Source organism: Rhinatrema bivittatum, chromosome 2 (assembly GCF_901001135.1).
Source record: "Rhinatrema bivittatum chromosome 2, aRhiBiv1.1, whole genome shotgun sequence".
NCBI lineage: Eukaryota > Metazoa > Chordata > Amphibia > Gymnophiona > Rhinatrematidae > Rhinatrema > Rhinatrema bivittatum.
Genome location: NC_042616.1, coordinates 279,018,140 through 279,035,629, shown reverse-complemented (window position 1 = coordinate 279,035,629; position 17,490 = coordinate 279,018,140). Strand labels below are relative to the sequence as shown.

At 42.5% G+C, this 17,490-nt stretch overlaps 1 protein-coding gene across 1 annotated transcript in view; it reads right to left on the bottom strand.

The window, feature by feature from the left end:
• The window catches only part of STK17A (serine/threonine kinase 17a), a 68,260-nt gene that overhangs the window by 22,727 nt on the left and 28,043 nt on the right, over positions 1 to 17,490 (bottom strand). The window contains exons 4-5 of the mRNA XM_029589549.1: positions 14,808 to 14,934; positions 9,349 to 9,397 (exon numbers count right to left, since the gene is read on the bottom strand). Coding sequence (XP_029445409.1) covers positions 9,349 to 9,397; positions 14,808 to 14,934 — 176 coding nt within the window. The remainder of the gene's footprint in view (positions 1 to 9,348; positions 9,398 to 14,807; positions 14,935 to 17,490) is intronic.

Genomic DNA, 17,490 nt, shown 5'->3' with positions numbered 1-17,490 from the left:
GAGCTAAAATACTAATGCAGCACACAGAAAAAAATGTATTTAGTGTCTAGTCAACAACTTGACCGTTTGAGAAGCCCTTCAGTTCATGAGGAAAATATTAGAACCACAGCTGTTCAAAGACTCGATGAAGAAATGAAAGGTATACTTCAAAGTTCTGGTATGTCTGAATATGAGAAAGCCAAACGCTATTCAGAAGTGCTACAGCGCTATCTGGTGCTTAACAGACACGGAGAAATGGAAAAAGAAAGAATAAATCTGTATCTACCCCCACAGGATGATACAGCAACCTCTGCATTTCTAGAGCACAAAAGCCCCCCAGACCCCATCCTGCAGGAAGTGTTAAACAGCATCAGCATGCACCGTAGAAAAAATGCAGAAATACTGCTCAATAAACTGTCAAAGAATAAGGACATTGCATCCTGGGAGAGTAATGGGACTTTTGTATACAAGGGAAGACCTGTAAGTGGCTCTAACCTATTAGACCTGATTCGTGGAGCTACACAGACCCGTGCTCTTTCACATCGGAGGATACCCAAAGGTTGGGGAGAGTTCATGCAAACCCTGGCAGAATTAAACATGCCCTCCACCGTCATGGGTAATCCAGCCAACAGGGATCTGCTGGTACAACTCAAGGAAAATCCTTCAGCGACAACTGCTGAAATGTACACAAAGACTGTAAAGTGCAAAGACCCCCTCCCCCGTAAAAGACGTAAAGTACTTGATACAAACAGATGGTTGAAGGTGTAATTATATCTTTTCAAATAAAAAAAAGGCTTTTTTAAAATATAGACTATAGACGTTTGGTTTGTTTTTCAAAAACTCTCAAGAGAGATTATTTTTATTTAGGATTAGTACAATATTCTTGGTACGGTACACACACCTGGGGGGTATGAAACAGACAGCGAAAAGATTTAGACATACAACATGTTCTCTGTTTGTTGTTTTTTACAAATTGTAAAACCATTTTGTCATTTTGCAATGGTTCTTCGGAATACAGTTTTAAAATATTTTCAAAAGACAGCCCTTTACAACGTTGATGTAGGAAAAACACACAGTGGTTACCGCAGGTTGTAGATACAGGGTGTTGCAGTTGTTTGCTGCTGTATAAAACATCCTCACAATGTTTATTGAAAAAGTTCATAATACTGTTAGGGAAGAACAAACTATCAGGCTGTTGCCCGTAGGAATCAAAAAATTCTCCTGTGCCGTTTTCAGTCACGTATATTGCTAGCCAGTGTTCTCCAGGAAGGTCGTGGGGGTGGGTATTTACCACCAAGCTTGCAGGTTTCCTTTCTATTTGTACATCAGACAGCCAGTCACTGGGTAGGACATCTACAAAAGATTTTGTAACATACGGATCCTTCTTTAAAATACGGTAGATCTGTACGGTGTTCATCATCATAGATAATCAAAAAGGACGTTCCTTCTGTGGTTAATTTCTATCACGTTGTCAAAGACACCATACACAATCATATTCACCGTGTGTGGCAAAGCGATGGCAAAACGGATTTCAGCCCGCAGATTACCGGTTTTAATCAAAGAGTAGTGGTCCGTGCACTCTTGGTCGGGTGATAGGTCAAAGGCCAGCAAGGTATAACCTTGGTAAAACTCTTGACGATCAATCAAGAGAGCACTGTCTTTCAAATGTTTACCCGTTGCTTGAACCAGCTGCATGTATTCTCTGATACAACAGCCGTTATCGAAATCCGGCTGGAGAGGTTTCCCTGGGACTTGCTCACCATCCACATACAGCGCAGCAAAGTTGATATCGTAATGTTTAAAATTGAAGGGGTTTTTAGAGTAATTACCGCTGAAAGCGTCATTATCCACAAAGCCCAATACGATAATTTTGGGTAATTGTCCCAAAAAGAGGTTTTCCTGGTTAGTCACACGGGCGCCAGCCGGTATGCTAAAGACTTTCAGACTTACACGGTCCACGGCGTACTTGACATTAGCTCTCAGCAGCGCTTCTGCATGCCCCAAGCGCACTCCCGGTGACACTTTCACTCTCCTTACAAAGAGGGCTGCAGATAAAATAATGAGTTTGTACCTCTCGTTGGCATCTCCGCTCATTAAGCAGAACGTATCTTTGTTCCGCGTTAGTTTAATTTTCACATCCACGCCATTTATGAGCAGCTTTTCTTGAAAAAACAGATCGCTATGTAAATGTCCCAGAAGCTCTACTTTATGGCTAGCGGCTGTAAACACAGCTCTTTCGGTAAAACCTTTATTACGCGATCCCACGTCTCTCACTTCATGGTTTCCGGCTGTGTCTTTATAAAATAGGCCGCTTGTAAACTGTGTTTTGAGAGGACCCTCGCCGTAATTGAGAAACAGTTCTATGAGGGCTCTGTAAGGGTAACAGTTGTTGCTCTGACTAATGAGTCTATCTCCGAGAGTGACATCCAGCTGGCTAAAAATAGAGGCTATTGGATAGTTCACGAGAGCTACTCTGGCCCCTACTTCAAGATCGGACCCATCTTCGTTCACGATTTTGCAGGTCAGGTATAGCAACGTGTTGTTCAAATCCAGGTAATCCTCGCCATGTCCGGCTATATAAAAATCTAAAGGGGCTGTTTCTGACAAGGCAGATAATGGCGGAATCTCCACATAAACACTTTTTTCTATGCTGGTTTGTGTGGGGGCCAGTTGAAACAGATCCAGTTCTGATTTCAAACATTCTTCAGACCCCTGATGTACAAAAGCCATAGTTTTTAGAATATATCTTGCTTCTTGGCGGAGAGGTTTCTCTTCTTCCCCTTGCGGTTAGTCTTTTGAGACTTGGCACGTTTGGTCTTCTTTGTTTTAAAAGGTTCAGGAGGCCCCTGTTGATTTGTTCTCTTTCTTTTAACAGCTCTTCTAATAACCACTAATCCTGACCCCTCCTGCTCTGTGTTATTGTTCATTTTATGCAGAACCGCCGTTGTGACACGGCCCATAACATCTTTGGCGATGTTTTTTGCTGCACTTTTCACATGAGGTTTAACAATCTCAAAACCCCTTCTCAAAAGAGGTATTGCTTTTCTAAAGAGACTACGAAAAATTCCGCCTATCCCAGCCCCGTACATGACCGGAGCACCGTAATACCCCGAAAGGCCTTCACCGGCCTGTGCTGCATAGTAATTTCTGTATGCGCCAGGGTCCCCATAGTATTTAACCACAACCATTTTAAAAAATAGTTTTCCGGGGTCGCAGGTGTAGCTTAAGGATCACTTTCCCATAGCGAAATGAGACGTGTTGGTTCTGGTCCGTCTTTATTTCAAATGTTATGGTGTCTATGTGCTGCTTGTTCACAGGAACATAATGCGGTTTATCATAAGTGAAGGTGATAAACTCGTCCTTACCCCCTTTAGTGGGAACACAACGAAGCAGCTGCACAAAATGGTCTCCCACCAGCTGGTGCTCTACAATATCCGTATACAGGTATAGGGTATTAAACCCTCCTGTGATATCCGTTGGAAATAGCGAGCGGTTCGTATTCGTTTTAGCTTCTAGCCCCAAAATGGTCGCTAAGTCACCCCCTGCAGAAATTACTGCTTTGTCCTCTGATTTTAATTTGATTCTTCGGATATTGGGGTCATAGATGATTCGTGGTGCCATGGCTTTGAGGACACTGTTCATGTCGTGGTTCATTTGATCCGTCAGGTTTTGAACGGTTGCATAATACCCTCTTCGTACAACAAAGTGATGCTCTGTGCTTCCTTCACCAGTGGTGACAACATATTTATGGTCTTCTTTAATATTATCCCATGTGTTCGGGTACTGTATTTCCACCAGACCCACTTCCCACGGGCCCTGTAGGTCCAAAGGTCTAGCTAATTGTGTTGTGAAATTAGAGCTGTTGTTTTGTGGAAATATTCTCACAGAGGCGTTACTAGGCAGTGTTACGTAAAATCCCCCTTCATTCATTTTTTTTCTTTTTATGAGACAAGGCCTTTTCAAATCAAATGTTTTGAATCTCTGATGCTTTTATCCAGCTGTTAAATTTTTCAGGCCATCCTCGCCATTTCACAAAGCACTGCTTGTTCTTACCTCTCCCTTTTACCTTTAGAACCTTATCAACGCGGTATATTCTGTCCTGTTGAGGGCTGACTTTCTGTAATTCTTCAGGATAAAAAGAACCTTGAATGGTTTCCTCACCATAATCTTGTATCTTGTACACTGTTTTCTGTCCCCTGCTTAGGACGTCGGTAATTATAAATATCTCATCTGTCCATGTTTGTTCATAACCTTTTTCAAATTTCCCTTTAGTTTTTGACAGTCTAACATGATCCCCCTTTTTTAAAAAAGGCTTAGCAGTTTCATGTTTGTTGTTATTGCCGTAGATTACTTTCCAGAACCGCAGTGAGTTTGAGGTTGTTACATCGATGGGGCGGGCCTGTATTGTTCTGTGAAAACTGCGATTGTAACTGTTCATAAAAGCCGGAAGCACATCTTCATAGCGAAAAGTGTTGCGCGCTGTAAAGTATCGCCACATTTTGGATTTTAAAGTCCTGTTAAATCTCTCCACAACTGCTGCCTTAACATCGTTGTTGGTCACAAAATGCTGAATGCCTCTGTATTTTAACAAACTCTTCACAGCTCTGTTTAAAAACTCTTTACCTCTGTCTGTTTGTATTTTGTTGGGAACACGACCACCTTTAAATATATTTTCAAAGGCCTCTGCCACTTCACGACCTGTTTTTGTTTTTAGGGTCACAGCCCATGCGTATTTTGACAAAACATCTATCACCGTCAAAATGTATTTGTAGCCTCTGTTATAACCAGACAAGGCTGTCATATCAACCAAATCTGCCTGCCATTGCCAATCTATATCTGACACTATGGTTTTATTTCTTTTAAATCGTACCCTAGCAGGTTTGTGTAAAGAATAAGCATCTTGTTCTGTAAGCCAATCAATCACTTGTTTCTTGGTCACAGACGGCATACATGCTTTAGCTGCCTGCAAAAGAGGTGTTATACCGCCAAAACTGCCGGTATTTCCTGGCTCATTATAAATTTTCTTTAAGATCCGCTGGTGCATTCTTGTTTTTTTATATGGCTGTAAAATACAGAAGTCTGTTTTTTTTAAAACAAAACTAAAGCCTTGTGTTTCACCATTGCAAACCTGCACCCCCCACTGCTTTCAATTATCCTCTGCTCAGATTTAGGTCTGGGGGAAGGCCGGCTTGAGGCAGAGGGGGCGGAGGGAAGGGGTGTAATTGGATTCTCCGTCTCTGTGTACAGAATGAGTCACAGTTTCCTGCCTGCTCTCTGGTAATTTTTTTTATTGGGGCATGCCTATCTACAGCAAGGGCTTGGAGGGGTGGGCTTGGGCTTCTGGTGACATCACTGGGGGGTTTGGCTTGGGGGTTTGAGTGACAGCGTACCCTTTATACTACCCGGTCCCTAGTCTTTTGGAAAAAAAAAAACCTGTCTTTTGCAAAGTTTGATCCTGCAGTTCATGCAATTCACCACCGGTAGCTTCAATCACTTGTTTTAAAAAAAAAACCAAATCCTTGTCAACAGAACGAGCCACTGTTTTTCTGCCTCCTATCAGCTTGTATTTTGTTTGGTTTTTTAAAAACAGAGTGGCTAGAAAAAAAGCATATTTCCTGCAGTTTTCCTGCCTCCTAAAAGCATACTACCGGCTCCGACATCATTAAAAAGGCATCAGGAGGTTCTAGGAGCGCATATTTCGGGACTTTTGTATTGTACTTCCGGTGAAATCATCAAAAACAGCCAGAGTCCATTAATACTGACATCATTAAAAAAGCGACAGGACCCTTTCTGATGACGTTTTAGGGGGTGTGTTTTTGGGGGGCGGTGTGGGGTGGACTTCCGGTGATGTCATACCCGCTACGTCACAGGGGGGTGTGGCTTGGGGTTGGGGTGTGGGCGGGGTCATCCGTGACATCATGGGGGGCGGTTTGGGGGTGGGAGGGGCTCCCCATTCACTTCTATTGGGAGGGGAGGAGCATCGATGGGGTCTGGGCGGGGTCTGGGGCGGGGGCCAGGGGCGGAAGGGGTGGGGCCGGGGCGGAAGGGGTGGGGCCTGTGGCGGAAGGGGTGGGGCCTGGGGCGTGGTCGAGGGCGGGATGAGGTGGGAGGGGGCGTGGCTACACCCCCATTCACTTCTATGGGGAGTGGGCGGGGCTTAGACCGGAAGTGAATGCTGATTGGCTGCGGAAGGGGTGGGGCCTGTGGCGGAAGGGGTGTGGTTGGGGGTGTGGTCGAGGGCGGGAGGAGGCGGGAGGGGGCGTGGCTACGCCCCCATTCACTTCTATGGGGAGTGGGCGGGGCGTGGGCGGGGCTTAGACCGGAAGTGAACGCTGATTGGCTGCTGTCATCCTTATCTCACCTGTCAATCAGTTTGATTGATCGTGTACCCATTATACTACTGCCCTCATTTCTAGCCTGTTTATCAACCATGACAACTCTGCTGGCAACTACCCACCTTGAACTGTCCGATTCAGACAGTGTGCCCTCCCCTGCACATGCTGGCATCTGTGGTTAGAGTGATCTCCTTGGAGATTCACAGGTTCTTCCAACATGTAAAGCTCTTACTTGTTGGGACAGCAGGAGGCAGTCCTTGTAATTCTGCAAGGCAGGGAATCAACGAGACAGGAAGGAATGCTGCAAGGAACACGTGTGCTCTAGCCCAAGGTACCAAGTCTAAGGTTGACATCATTAGTCTCAGGAGCTGCAGATAATCCCATGCCCTGGGTGCTTCCTGCACCTGGAAGGCCTGTGTGGATGAAATGAGTTTCCATTTGGAATTGAGGTACCTGCAGATATCTGTTTACACCTTTGAGGTCTAGGATTGGTTAAAAGGATTCATCCTACTTTGGTACCACGAAGTATACAGAGTATGTCCTTGACCCAAGGTAGAAATGGGATATGGCATGGAGGCTCTATAGCCTGGTGAGCACAGTGTTTTACTGCCTCTCTTTTGAGCGGGGAGAAGCAAGGGGAAACCATTTAAGGCATCTCTGACTGGCAATGCCAGTTCCGGGTGAAAACCTCTGTATAATTTCTAGGACCCAGTGGTCCATAGTGATGTGTGTCCATTTTGGGTAAAATAGTAAGAGGAAGGCTCCGACCGGTATTACCCCCGGTGGAACCATTTGGGCATAATTAGCGTTGGTGTCTGGCGGCAGATGTCGATGCTACTGAGTCCCCTTTGGCTTTCCTGACTCCACAAAGGCCTGGCCCTTGGATCTAGGCAGCTGGAGCAGGGCTCTCCCTTATCTATGAAAGTCCAGGGCTCCTTGCCTCCTGCAGCTTTGCACTCCAGAGGAGGCTGTGTCTTTTGGAGCTTATGCCCCCTGAATCCTTATTCTTATCCAGATCTTTCCTGAACAGTAATACCCCCTGTGAATGGGAGCTTACACAGCCGGGTTTTTTTATGCTGAATAATGCCCAGTTGCACAGCCATAGAAGACTCTGTGCTGCCACTCTCGAAGCCACTGTCTGAATGTACATTTGGATTAAGTCATAATGTGTCTGCTAGGAAAACTGTCTCTGATGCCAGTCGGGCTGATTTGATCCCCTCTGGAAGCTTCTGAGTCCAGCAGAGTAATGCTCAAGCCATGCAAATGGACACCTGAATGACCATAACATTAGTGATTAAAACTTAGAGGATGTTCTTAGTTTTCCTATCATATGATCCTTAAGCACTGTGCCAACTCCCACTGGAATAGTAGTCTTCCTGGTGATTGCAGACACCAAGGAATTCACCCTGGGAATTCTTTTCTTCCAGCAGTAGGGAGTATAACCTGCATAATGCATAGCCTCTCCAAAGCCTGATATATTAGGGGGGGGGGGGGGGGGAAACAGGGACTCCCACTAAGTGCCAGGTTACTAAAAGCCTTATGGAGTGGGAAAGTTTTGTGCCTTACAAACACCCAATAATATGGGATCCCCATTTGAAAGGTCATCTCTTCAAGTTTGAAATCCTAAGGGCCACCAAAACATCTACAGTAAGGGCAGACAATTCTGCCCTACAGAAGAGCCCTATAACTTTAGATTCCTCTTCCACAGAATAATATGTCCCTTCTTTTGAATTCTCCACTGAGGAATGGTTGGAGCTTTCGCCTGCCTCAGAGTCTTCCCGAGAGGCTGAGATAGTGTGGAAGTCTAGAGTTTTCGGAGCTGAACACGGCTGTTTGATGGCTGGTTCCCTATCCACCCCCGGGTCCTATGGTCCAGGAATGCCCTTCTGTGCTAGAACCAAAATAAACTTGGGGGGTGGGGGGAAACCCTACAACTTTGGTACTTTCATGTCCCAACTCTGATCCCTCACGGGAGGGTTTTGCTCCCTGCTGCCCTGCAGGTGGGGACCCCAGCAATGAGGGGTTAGAGGCTCTGGCTCTGTGGGAGATTATCTGGGCCTGCACCCTCTGGGCTTTGTTTGGTAAAATCAACCCCTACATTTTCTGCGTGGAGATTTCCGGGCATACGCCAGGCAAAAAGAAGCCTGCAACACTAGAGTGCTACTTGGCCCCGCTTTCTAAAGGGGTTCAATCCCCCCCCCCCCGTAAATGCACTAGAGCTGTGCCAAGGGCTGTTGCTGCCTCAGGACTGCAACATATGGTCAAACCATAGCATCTTGTTTCCTCTTTTCAACTGGCATAGCAAACTACTCACTGTTTTTTGGGTCATTTGGCGACAGCTGCATTCCCTTTGCGTTCAGCCGAGCAGGACGCAAACTAGCCTTTCATCAGTGGTAGGAAGGCAGGGAGGGAAGAGGCCACTGGCTCCCTTCCTTGGGGCTAGGATGTCCTCCAGGTTTTTCCGGTAGCCTACCTGGGAACCTGACCACAGAAGGGAATCCTCAGTCCCAGCAGGACCCTGGGATTCATCATTCAGACAGCCTGATACGCAAGCTCCATCAGAGAAATCAGCCCCACAGAGCTTTTGACCTGGGAACCTTGTCTGCACCTTGGCTCTGGGAAACCTAGGAATCTTCTCTCATTTTCTTTTGGTAACTCTGTTGATCACACTGCTAGTAGACATATTACTGGCAACTGCCTGGTTCCACCCTCCTCTTGAGGCCAGCACCAGTGAATGTTAGATGTGTAAATGTGGAGGATTCAAAGACTGAGAAGTGGGGTGAAAAAAAAAAAAAAGCTGTGACCTCAGTTTCCAGCAGCTAAGGAGCAAAATATCCCATTGGTCCAGACTGGCCTAGTAGGAAGAAAAGGAACAGTTTCACAGGTTTCAACAAACAAGCTACCATATTATATAGTTTTATAATAAAGAAATATTAGATCTTGATCTTCTGGAGGGCTAATGAACACTTTTAATCTAACTAATCTGGCATTGGTTCAATTTTAAAAAATGTTCTCTTGTACAAGTTATGCTTACCACATATCTGTTGCTGTGCTGATAGGTTCATAATTTAGGATTTCAGGAGCTATTGTAAAGAAACATAATATTAAGGCCAAAAATTCATCTTTTAATCACATAGCACTACACTAGCAAGCAGATAAATCATTTTATGTGGTGAAAGCTACAATTACTTTAGTGATAAAAAAGGACCATAGAATCCTGCAAGATTAAAAATCATAGAAAACCAAAAACCTGAAAATAGGAGGCTATAAAATTGCACACTTTTCAACTAGAATTTTTCAAACATAAATTGATAGACTAAGTGGAGCAAAATGAAATAGACCTCAAAACAAACGAATGTGGGCATGTGTGTCACTTGGACTATAATCAATAATTTGTCTAGATGAGAGCATTTTCAAAATAAAAGGTTACACTTTTCACTTGCAGGCAAATGCAAGTAAAAACAAAAACCTGTAGATTAATAGTATTTTCACAGAAATTACCTTCTTTAAAAACAATTGCTATAACGTATCTGATAACAGGAAATCATCTCTCTAAAGGAAAGCAGTACAGCACATTATAGGGCCGATGCAATAAGATGCAAGTTGAAAATAGCCTCTTGTATTGAGGACCTGCATATACATCCCCTGGGTGCCTGAGGCAGTGTTTAAATGAGAGGCTGTGCTTGGGAAGAATTGTGCAGCCATAGGCACCCACAATTGCAATGGGCGGTCAGTATGAGCATTCATTTTTACCCCTCTTCTTCAGGCCAATTTGTTTGTTATTTTGCTGAGGTGGCTGACTTGCAAATTGACTCTATGTCACTGCCAGAGCTGGAGTTAAATCTGTGGCATAAAAAGTGTGCGTTGGGTACCCTGCGATTTCCTGCATCAGGGGTAATAGCTAATAGCCTCATCTACGTGGAATTTATACATGATGGGCACTATCGGCTAAGCATTAGTTTGGGCGTACTAATCTTATTGCACTGGGTGCTAGTCTAGTGCGTCCGGAACGCACACCCAACTGCATATAGACCCATGCGCTAGGTTGAGCACACTTTATTGCAGCGGCCCCCTATGTTAGAAATTAGTTCTTTAAATCATGTTGCTCTACTGTCCGATATAAAATAGGGGTGGAGGTTCTCAAACCAGTCCCAGGGAACGCTTTGTTTTTTTTTCTTTAACGATATTTCCAATGAATATGCATAAGATTCTCTGCATACATGAAACTTAAATTAATGTATACAAATCTTTTACAGATATTCACTGGAGTTCTCCTAAAGAACATAGATATAAGAGCTCCTGAGGACCAGTTTGAGAAGCACTGCAAAGGAGACCTCGTTCACATTTGTAGTTTTCTACTAACCTGCATTAATTTACAAAAAGAAAGCATCACCTTCCATGCATTTTGCAATATTTGAAAAACAGTAAATCCCAGCATTATTCTATATAGTACAATTCATAAGAACATAAGAATTGTCATAGAAGTAATTTTAAATAAATAAAATCAGAGAGAGGGTCCATCAAGCCTAGTATCCTATTTCCAACAGTGGCCAATCCAGGACAGCAAGAGCAAATACCAGAGAACAGAAGATCAACGGTGACTCTGGAAGCAGCATCAGCTGGAATGGCTTTCCAATTGCATTGCAGATGTTGGCTTTGAATTGGTGGATGTCTGATTGCCACAGTTGTGGCTGGATAAAACTCTGTTTTATGAAATTTAATGCAGACAAGTGCAGAGTGATACATTTAGGAAAAAATAACCCATGCTGTAGTTACAGAATGTTAGATTCCATATTAGGAGCTATCACCCAGGAAAGATATCTAGGCGTCATAGTGGATAACACATTGAAATCATTGGCTCAGGGTGCTGCAGCAGTCAAAAAAGCAATGTTAGGAATTATTAGGAAAGGAATGGTGAATAAAATGGAGAATGTCAATGTCCCTGTATCGCTCCATGGCGAGACTACAATTTGAGTACTGCATGCAATTCTGTTCTCAAAAAAGATAGTTGCACTAGAAAAGGTACAGAGAATGGTGACCAAAACGATAAAGGGGCTGGAATGGCTCCCCTAAGAGAAAAGGCTAAAGAGGTTTAAAGCTGTTCAGCTTGGAGAAGAGATGGCTGAGGGGGGGCATATGAGAGAGGTCTATAAATTCATGAGAGGCCTAAAAACGGGTAAATGTGAATCGGTTATTTACTCTTTCAGATAATACAAGGATAAAGGGGCACTCCATGAAGTTAGTAAGTAGCACATTTAAAACGAACTGGAGAAAATACTTTCACACTCAATACCCAATTAAGCACTGGAATGTATTGCCAGAGGATATGGTAAAGGCAGCTAGCATAGCTGGGTTTAAAAGAAAAAAAAAAAAGGTTTGGAGACCAAGATGGCCGCTGCATGAGAAAGTAGTGCAAGAGCCCTTTTTCCTGACTTGACATTTTGCTTCAAGATCACTTTTAATGCCTCATAAAAAGCGCAAGGCTAAGGCGAGGGAGAACATTCATAGCTCTCCCTTACCTGACTTACATCAGCCACAGATCAAGGAGTATTTTGCTACAACAGAGACTTCTAGTCTGGGAGCGATGGCTGCTGCGGGATTGCTGAGCCCGCTGGCCAATGAGATCTCTTTAAGCCCCAGAGCACAGATTATTTACTCCCAGTTCTCGGGGGCGGTTGGATCTTCTAGAGCTTCTGCCGGTTTCTTCTGGGGTGAGTCCGGGGATCTCCATTTTAGAAGGGACAGCCATGGAGGAGGTCTGTGGATCCGTTTTATATCCCGCAACAGCGTATTTGGTTCCTGCTGGTGAGAATTCCCCCTTTTTCTGGGGCATCTCGAGCGGTGGGTCCTCTGGCTTGGGCCTAGACTTTGGCTCCCCTCGGGAATACGGGTGGTGACACTGCACAGAATCTAGCTGAAGTGGTGCAGGAAAGCCTGGTTGTTAAACCAGCGTTATCTAAACCTCCTGTTATAACACTGGATGTGGTGTGGAATGCTTTGGTTTCTCTTGAAACCTCTGTAAGATTTCCTTGGACACTAATCATCGGATTCTGGCAACTGAAAAACAAGTTCACTCTTGGGAAGCTAAAATGGAAGTTCTAGATTCACGTATTGCCTCAGTTGAAAAAATTCAAAATGGTTTGGTTCAGTCTGAGCTGATCCATTCAAAGAAGCTTGAAAATATTGAAATTTCCTTGAGAGGCCTTAGAGTTCTACATTTTCCTTATACAAAATGGATTTCTTCTACAGAACTTTTCAAGAATTATATCTAATGTCCTAAACATTCCTTCAGCTGTAATGCCTGTCATAACTAAGGCATACTATCTACCACAAAGTGAGGAAGCGGCTGGTGGAAGCCAGCCTCAGGATTTACCCCTTGATTTGACCAATACTCTTGAATCATCTCAAGAGACAGATTACTTAAGAGAGGCACACTGCTAGTATCTTTTGCTTTTTTGGTAGATAGGAAATCTGCGTTTAGGTATTTTCTTCGTAATAGGCTACTTAAATTTTATGGCCAGAAACTGTGGATTTATCCTGATATTACTAGGGTGACCCAAGATCATAGGAAAATATTTTTGTCTATGAAATCTGAGGTTTTGTCAAAGGGAGCTCAATTTACTTTGCAATATCCCTGTGTTTAGTAAATGTTAATTATGTTTTTTGTTTTTTTTTCAAACCTTTACAACTTCGGGCCTTCTTAGATTCACATACCTAGAAGTTACTCTTTGCAAATTCGGCTAAATTTTATATTGCAGCGATTGTTTTCTCATTATTCCTTTTCTTATTTACGTGGTTATTGTTGCTCCTTTTCTTTCTTGGTCTCCCTCCTTTTCCTTTTATTTTTGAGGAATGTTTGGATATAATATTTTCTTTACAATGTTTACTTTATGCTTTTTTTTTTTTATATGTCTTACAAACCTCTGTTTCTGGTCCAAAAGATTCTTGTGTTAATATGTAAATTGCAGGAAAAAAAAAAAAAAAGGTTTGGATGTGTTTCTGGAGAAGCCCATAAATTATTAGTCAAGCAGACTTAGGGAACGGCCACTGCTTATTACTGGCATTAGTAGCATGGAATTATTTGTCTGGATACTTGCCAGGTACTTCTGTCCTAGATTGGCCACTGTTGGAAACAGGATGCTGGGCTTGATGGACCCTAGGTCTGACCCAGTACGGCTACCTGTTATGTTCTTAAAGGCTGCTTGTTGTTTTACAAGCCTTAGCAGCTCATAGCTTTGGACTGGTTTGATGTTTACCGAGGGCTTTAACCTACGGTTCTTGAAGCCTAAAAAGTTTATAAAAAATTGTTATGAGAGTTTCTAGGATCTTGAACAAGCAATATTTGGCTCTCCTTGGCAAGACTAATTGGAATTTTCTTTTTTTTTATTATAGTTTATACATGGACAAGTTGTTCTGCAGGTTGTTTCATAATTTAAACAAAGAAAACTGTCATATTTGATGTTTAAGAAATCAAATATTTTACGACACTCCTTTTATTTAAAAAGGAAGTTCAAAAAAACATCATTGTATTATGAGACTGCCATTTGTGCAATCATCTGTGCATCAGGTCTTAGGATGACTTCTCAGCATTTCTTTATCCTGTAACTAGAAATTTCCCTGTGGGCTCCAACAGACAGCAAAAGTGAGGGATGGTGCTGCAAGCCTGCTGAGTAGAAGTGGGCGTGACTGAGGGGTGGCTGGCTGACTGGGAGGGTTGAGAAAGGGAGACAAGACGGGTAAATGAGGACAGGGTGGAAGGATGAGCGACTGGGTGAGGGGACAAAGTCTTGGTGATGGCATTGTAGGGGCAAAGCAGAGAGATAATCGCCTCATGCACAGCTAACAGTGGAGGTGCCTGCATGCTGCTGACAGCATGCTCTGGGAGGGGAGGGGATGGTAAGAACATGCCATACTGGGTCAGACCAAGGGTCCATCAAGCCCAGCATCCTGTTTCCAACAGTGGCCAATCCAGGCAATAAAAACTGCCTGCATGCTTCTGCCAGTGCTGTTCAATGGCCTGATTCACTATGCTTTATTTTCCCCATAGACAGACTGGGAAAACCGCTTTAGGAAAATAGGTCCTGTAGGAGCTGCAGCAGACCTCAAAGGGTATTTGCCCCCACCCATCCTGCGCTTCAATTTCAGTAGGAACAACTGCAAGAAAGCATGTTGAAAGGACAGCCACTGGCTCCCAAGGTTTTGGGCTGGCCCCTAGATTCAAAGGAAATCTGTCAAGGCCAGCTGCCTTCCTCTACTTCTGACAGGCTTTGTCGTACATTCCTGGGACTCTTTTCTGCCTTAATATCTGTTGTGAATGTTAGATGTGTAAATGTGGAGGATTCAAAGTTTGAGAAGTGAATATACATACAGTAAGAGGGTTTGATGTCTTGACATTGAAACAAATGAGCAATATTGCTAAACTTATGAAAATTAAATTCTGTGCATTTCTATGTGCCTAGTATCTGTACATTCACAGTTACTTGAGAAACTTACCGACATATTCAGGAGTTCCCATAATTTCTCTTAGCTCTTCACTGCTATTTACTATTCTGGATAGGCCAAAGTCTACCACCTTAATGTCTCCCAAGGGAGACTCGCTGGTCAGCAGAATATTCTGTGGCTATAAAGCAAATGGGAAGGGGTTAAAAAATACAATAATTCCAGAATAATCCACTGTGGCTGCAACACCTGGTTAGGTTAGTCTTTTGGTTAAAAGAACTGTGCATTAATGTATTTTAGGGCCCACATTTCTTGAAAAAAAAAATGTAAGTGCTTAGCTGGTGCACTTGATAATTCATACTAACTTCACTGTATAAATATATGCTTAACAATACAAACCCAGAGCTAACATGCGTTTTAGTGCTTTTCAACTAATGCAAAAAAAAACAAAAACCCCTACAATATTTAGGGGATGGCTCTAATTTAATCAAACTCTCAAATGAATCTGAAATAGAAACTGGAAATGAAGAAAGTAATTAAAATCATGAATGCAAGTCAATCATTAGAAGACAACTTTTCAGGCAATCTGCGTTATTGTTTTATAAACTATAATACTACTTTGTTAACATTTATTACCATTTTTGTTGCTTCTGATTACAAGATATTACTGCTAACTCTAAATACTAACAGGCGAATTTTAAAAGCCCCATGCATGCCAAAAGCGGGAGATATGCGCATAAATTGGGCCAGTGTGTGCCGAGCAGATTTTATAAACTGTCCATGGACGCGCACAGGGCAAAGGTTTATAAAAAGGGGCGTAGCACGGGCGATCCGAGCCTGGCCAAGAAATGTGCAAATAAATATTTACGCATCCTTAGGTGTTCCAGGGTCCCCTGCCACGTAAATTTACTTCTGCTATAGATGGGGTGTAACTTTTAAAACAAAAAAATCTAGGCTAGTCAGCGGGGTTTTGAGTTGGGGCTAATAGGGGGAAGGGAGGCTATTAAATTAGAGGGGGTAGCTGCATGTCCTATCCCTAAACTGGGCGAACTGGGAAAATGGCAAATAGTGTCGGCGTGCGACCCTTGTAATTCCCTCACTTATGCGGTAGAAGTAGCATTTGCGCACGTCCATTTAAAACTGTGTGCACATGTTCACATGTCCAGGCTATTTTGTAACATACGAGCCTATGGGTGTGGCTGTTATAAAATGGACACATCTCTGGTTGCGAGCCGGCAAACATGCGCATATATGCTCCAGTATTAGAGTGACCATCTTAGAGGTCAAAATTCAAAGCCAACTTGTGAGATCTGTTTAAATGGATAGTACTGAATATTGCCCTCTTAACAGCTAAGAATTAGCCAGATAACTTGTCTACTAAAATGGCCTATTTAAATTTAGAGGCCAATATTCAAGTCATTCAACTACACCCATAACATGATGCTTGATTACATATGTATAGCATTCTGGATGTACCTGGCATTACGATCCATTTATTTAAACTGCTTGTGTGCATTTCAACAAGCACTTGCTACTTCATATCTATAGAAGAAGGATTCATCATCCTGTACAGTTATGATACTTTCTGCCTTGTAACAGTAAACTGCCAACAAAAAAAAAAAAAATCCATGCAGATTTCTAAATTACTCAAGGAACTGAAATTAAATGCAGGAATATATAATTATGCCCTATATTTACAAAATCAGCAACACCATGATTACTCAATTTCCCCACCAAGAACAATATGCTTAAAAGATATCCAATGTGGCATTAACTCATTTCCTGCACACAGTCCTTCCTCCTAGTAACTAATTCAAGAATGAAAAGTATTGGTTGTAAACAGCATTGCAGGAGACTAATCACAATAGGTTATGCAACTGCCTTTCAATTCTGGTGCCTGTTTTTATATTCTGCTTTTCAGACACTTCAAAGCAGATTATATTCAGGTACTGTGGGTACAGATTCTTGTCTACAGCAATACAAAACACTTGAGAACAATCTCTAACATACTCAACAGAAGCTTTGCTCTGCAATTGCTCAGAAATAAAAGTAAATTTGAAAACCAGCTTGAAGAAATATAACCAGCACATACTTGTGTCTTGTAATACAAGCATGTTCAGTCCCTCACTCACAATGGGCATTAATTCTAGATATCCTCTCTAATCACACAACCAAACTTTCAATATACAAAATCCATATTTAAATTTACTACACTGTACAGGGTTTAGTTTAATTTGTATTTGCTTACCACCTAATATTTAATAAAACGTTTAGTTTCATTGCCTGATAAAAAAAAAATCATAGAAGAAGAATTTCAAAACAATTTGTAAAGAATATGGTAATACTGATTTTCATCTACTTTTAGGTTACCATAGCAATGTAGATTTAGGAACTAGACAAAGCTGAGAACACATCTCTCTTGTATTCATGTGTCATAACTTTTTCTAAATACAGTTTTCTAACCACCACCAGTAGAGCAATATAATGCTTCACACTTTAGATGCCAATATCTTTTGAATAACAGATTTGTTTATATTAATGCTAGTTTATTATACGAATGGGTACAGCGAGAACATCACAGACCTGGCAGTCATCAACAGTCCAACAAACCAGTTTCCTTGATGGTGCTAGTATCTGTTAGTCAGCTGAAGCAGATGTCGGAAAACATGTTAACAGATTTTGTGAACTGTTCAATCCTGGCTAGTCTAACTTCTTTCTAAATCTACAAGATCTGTCT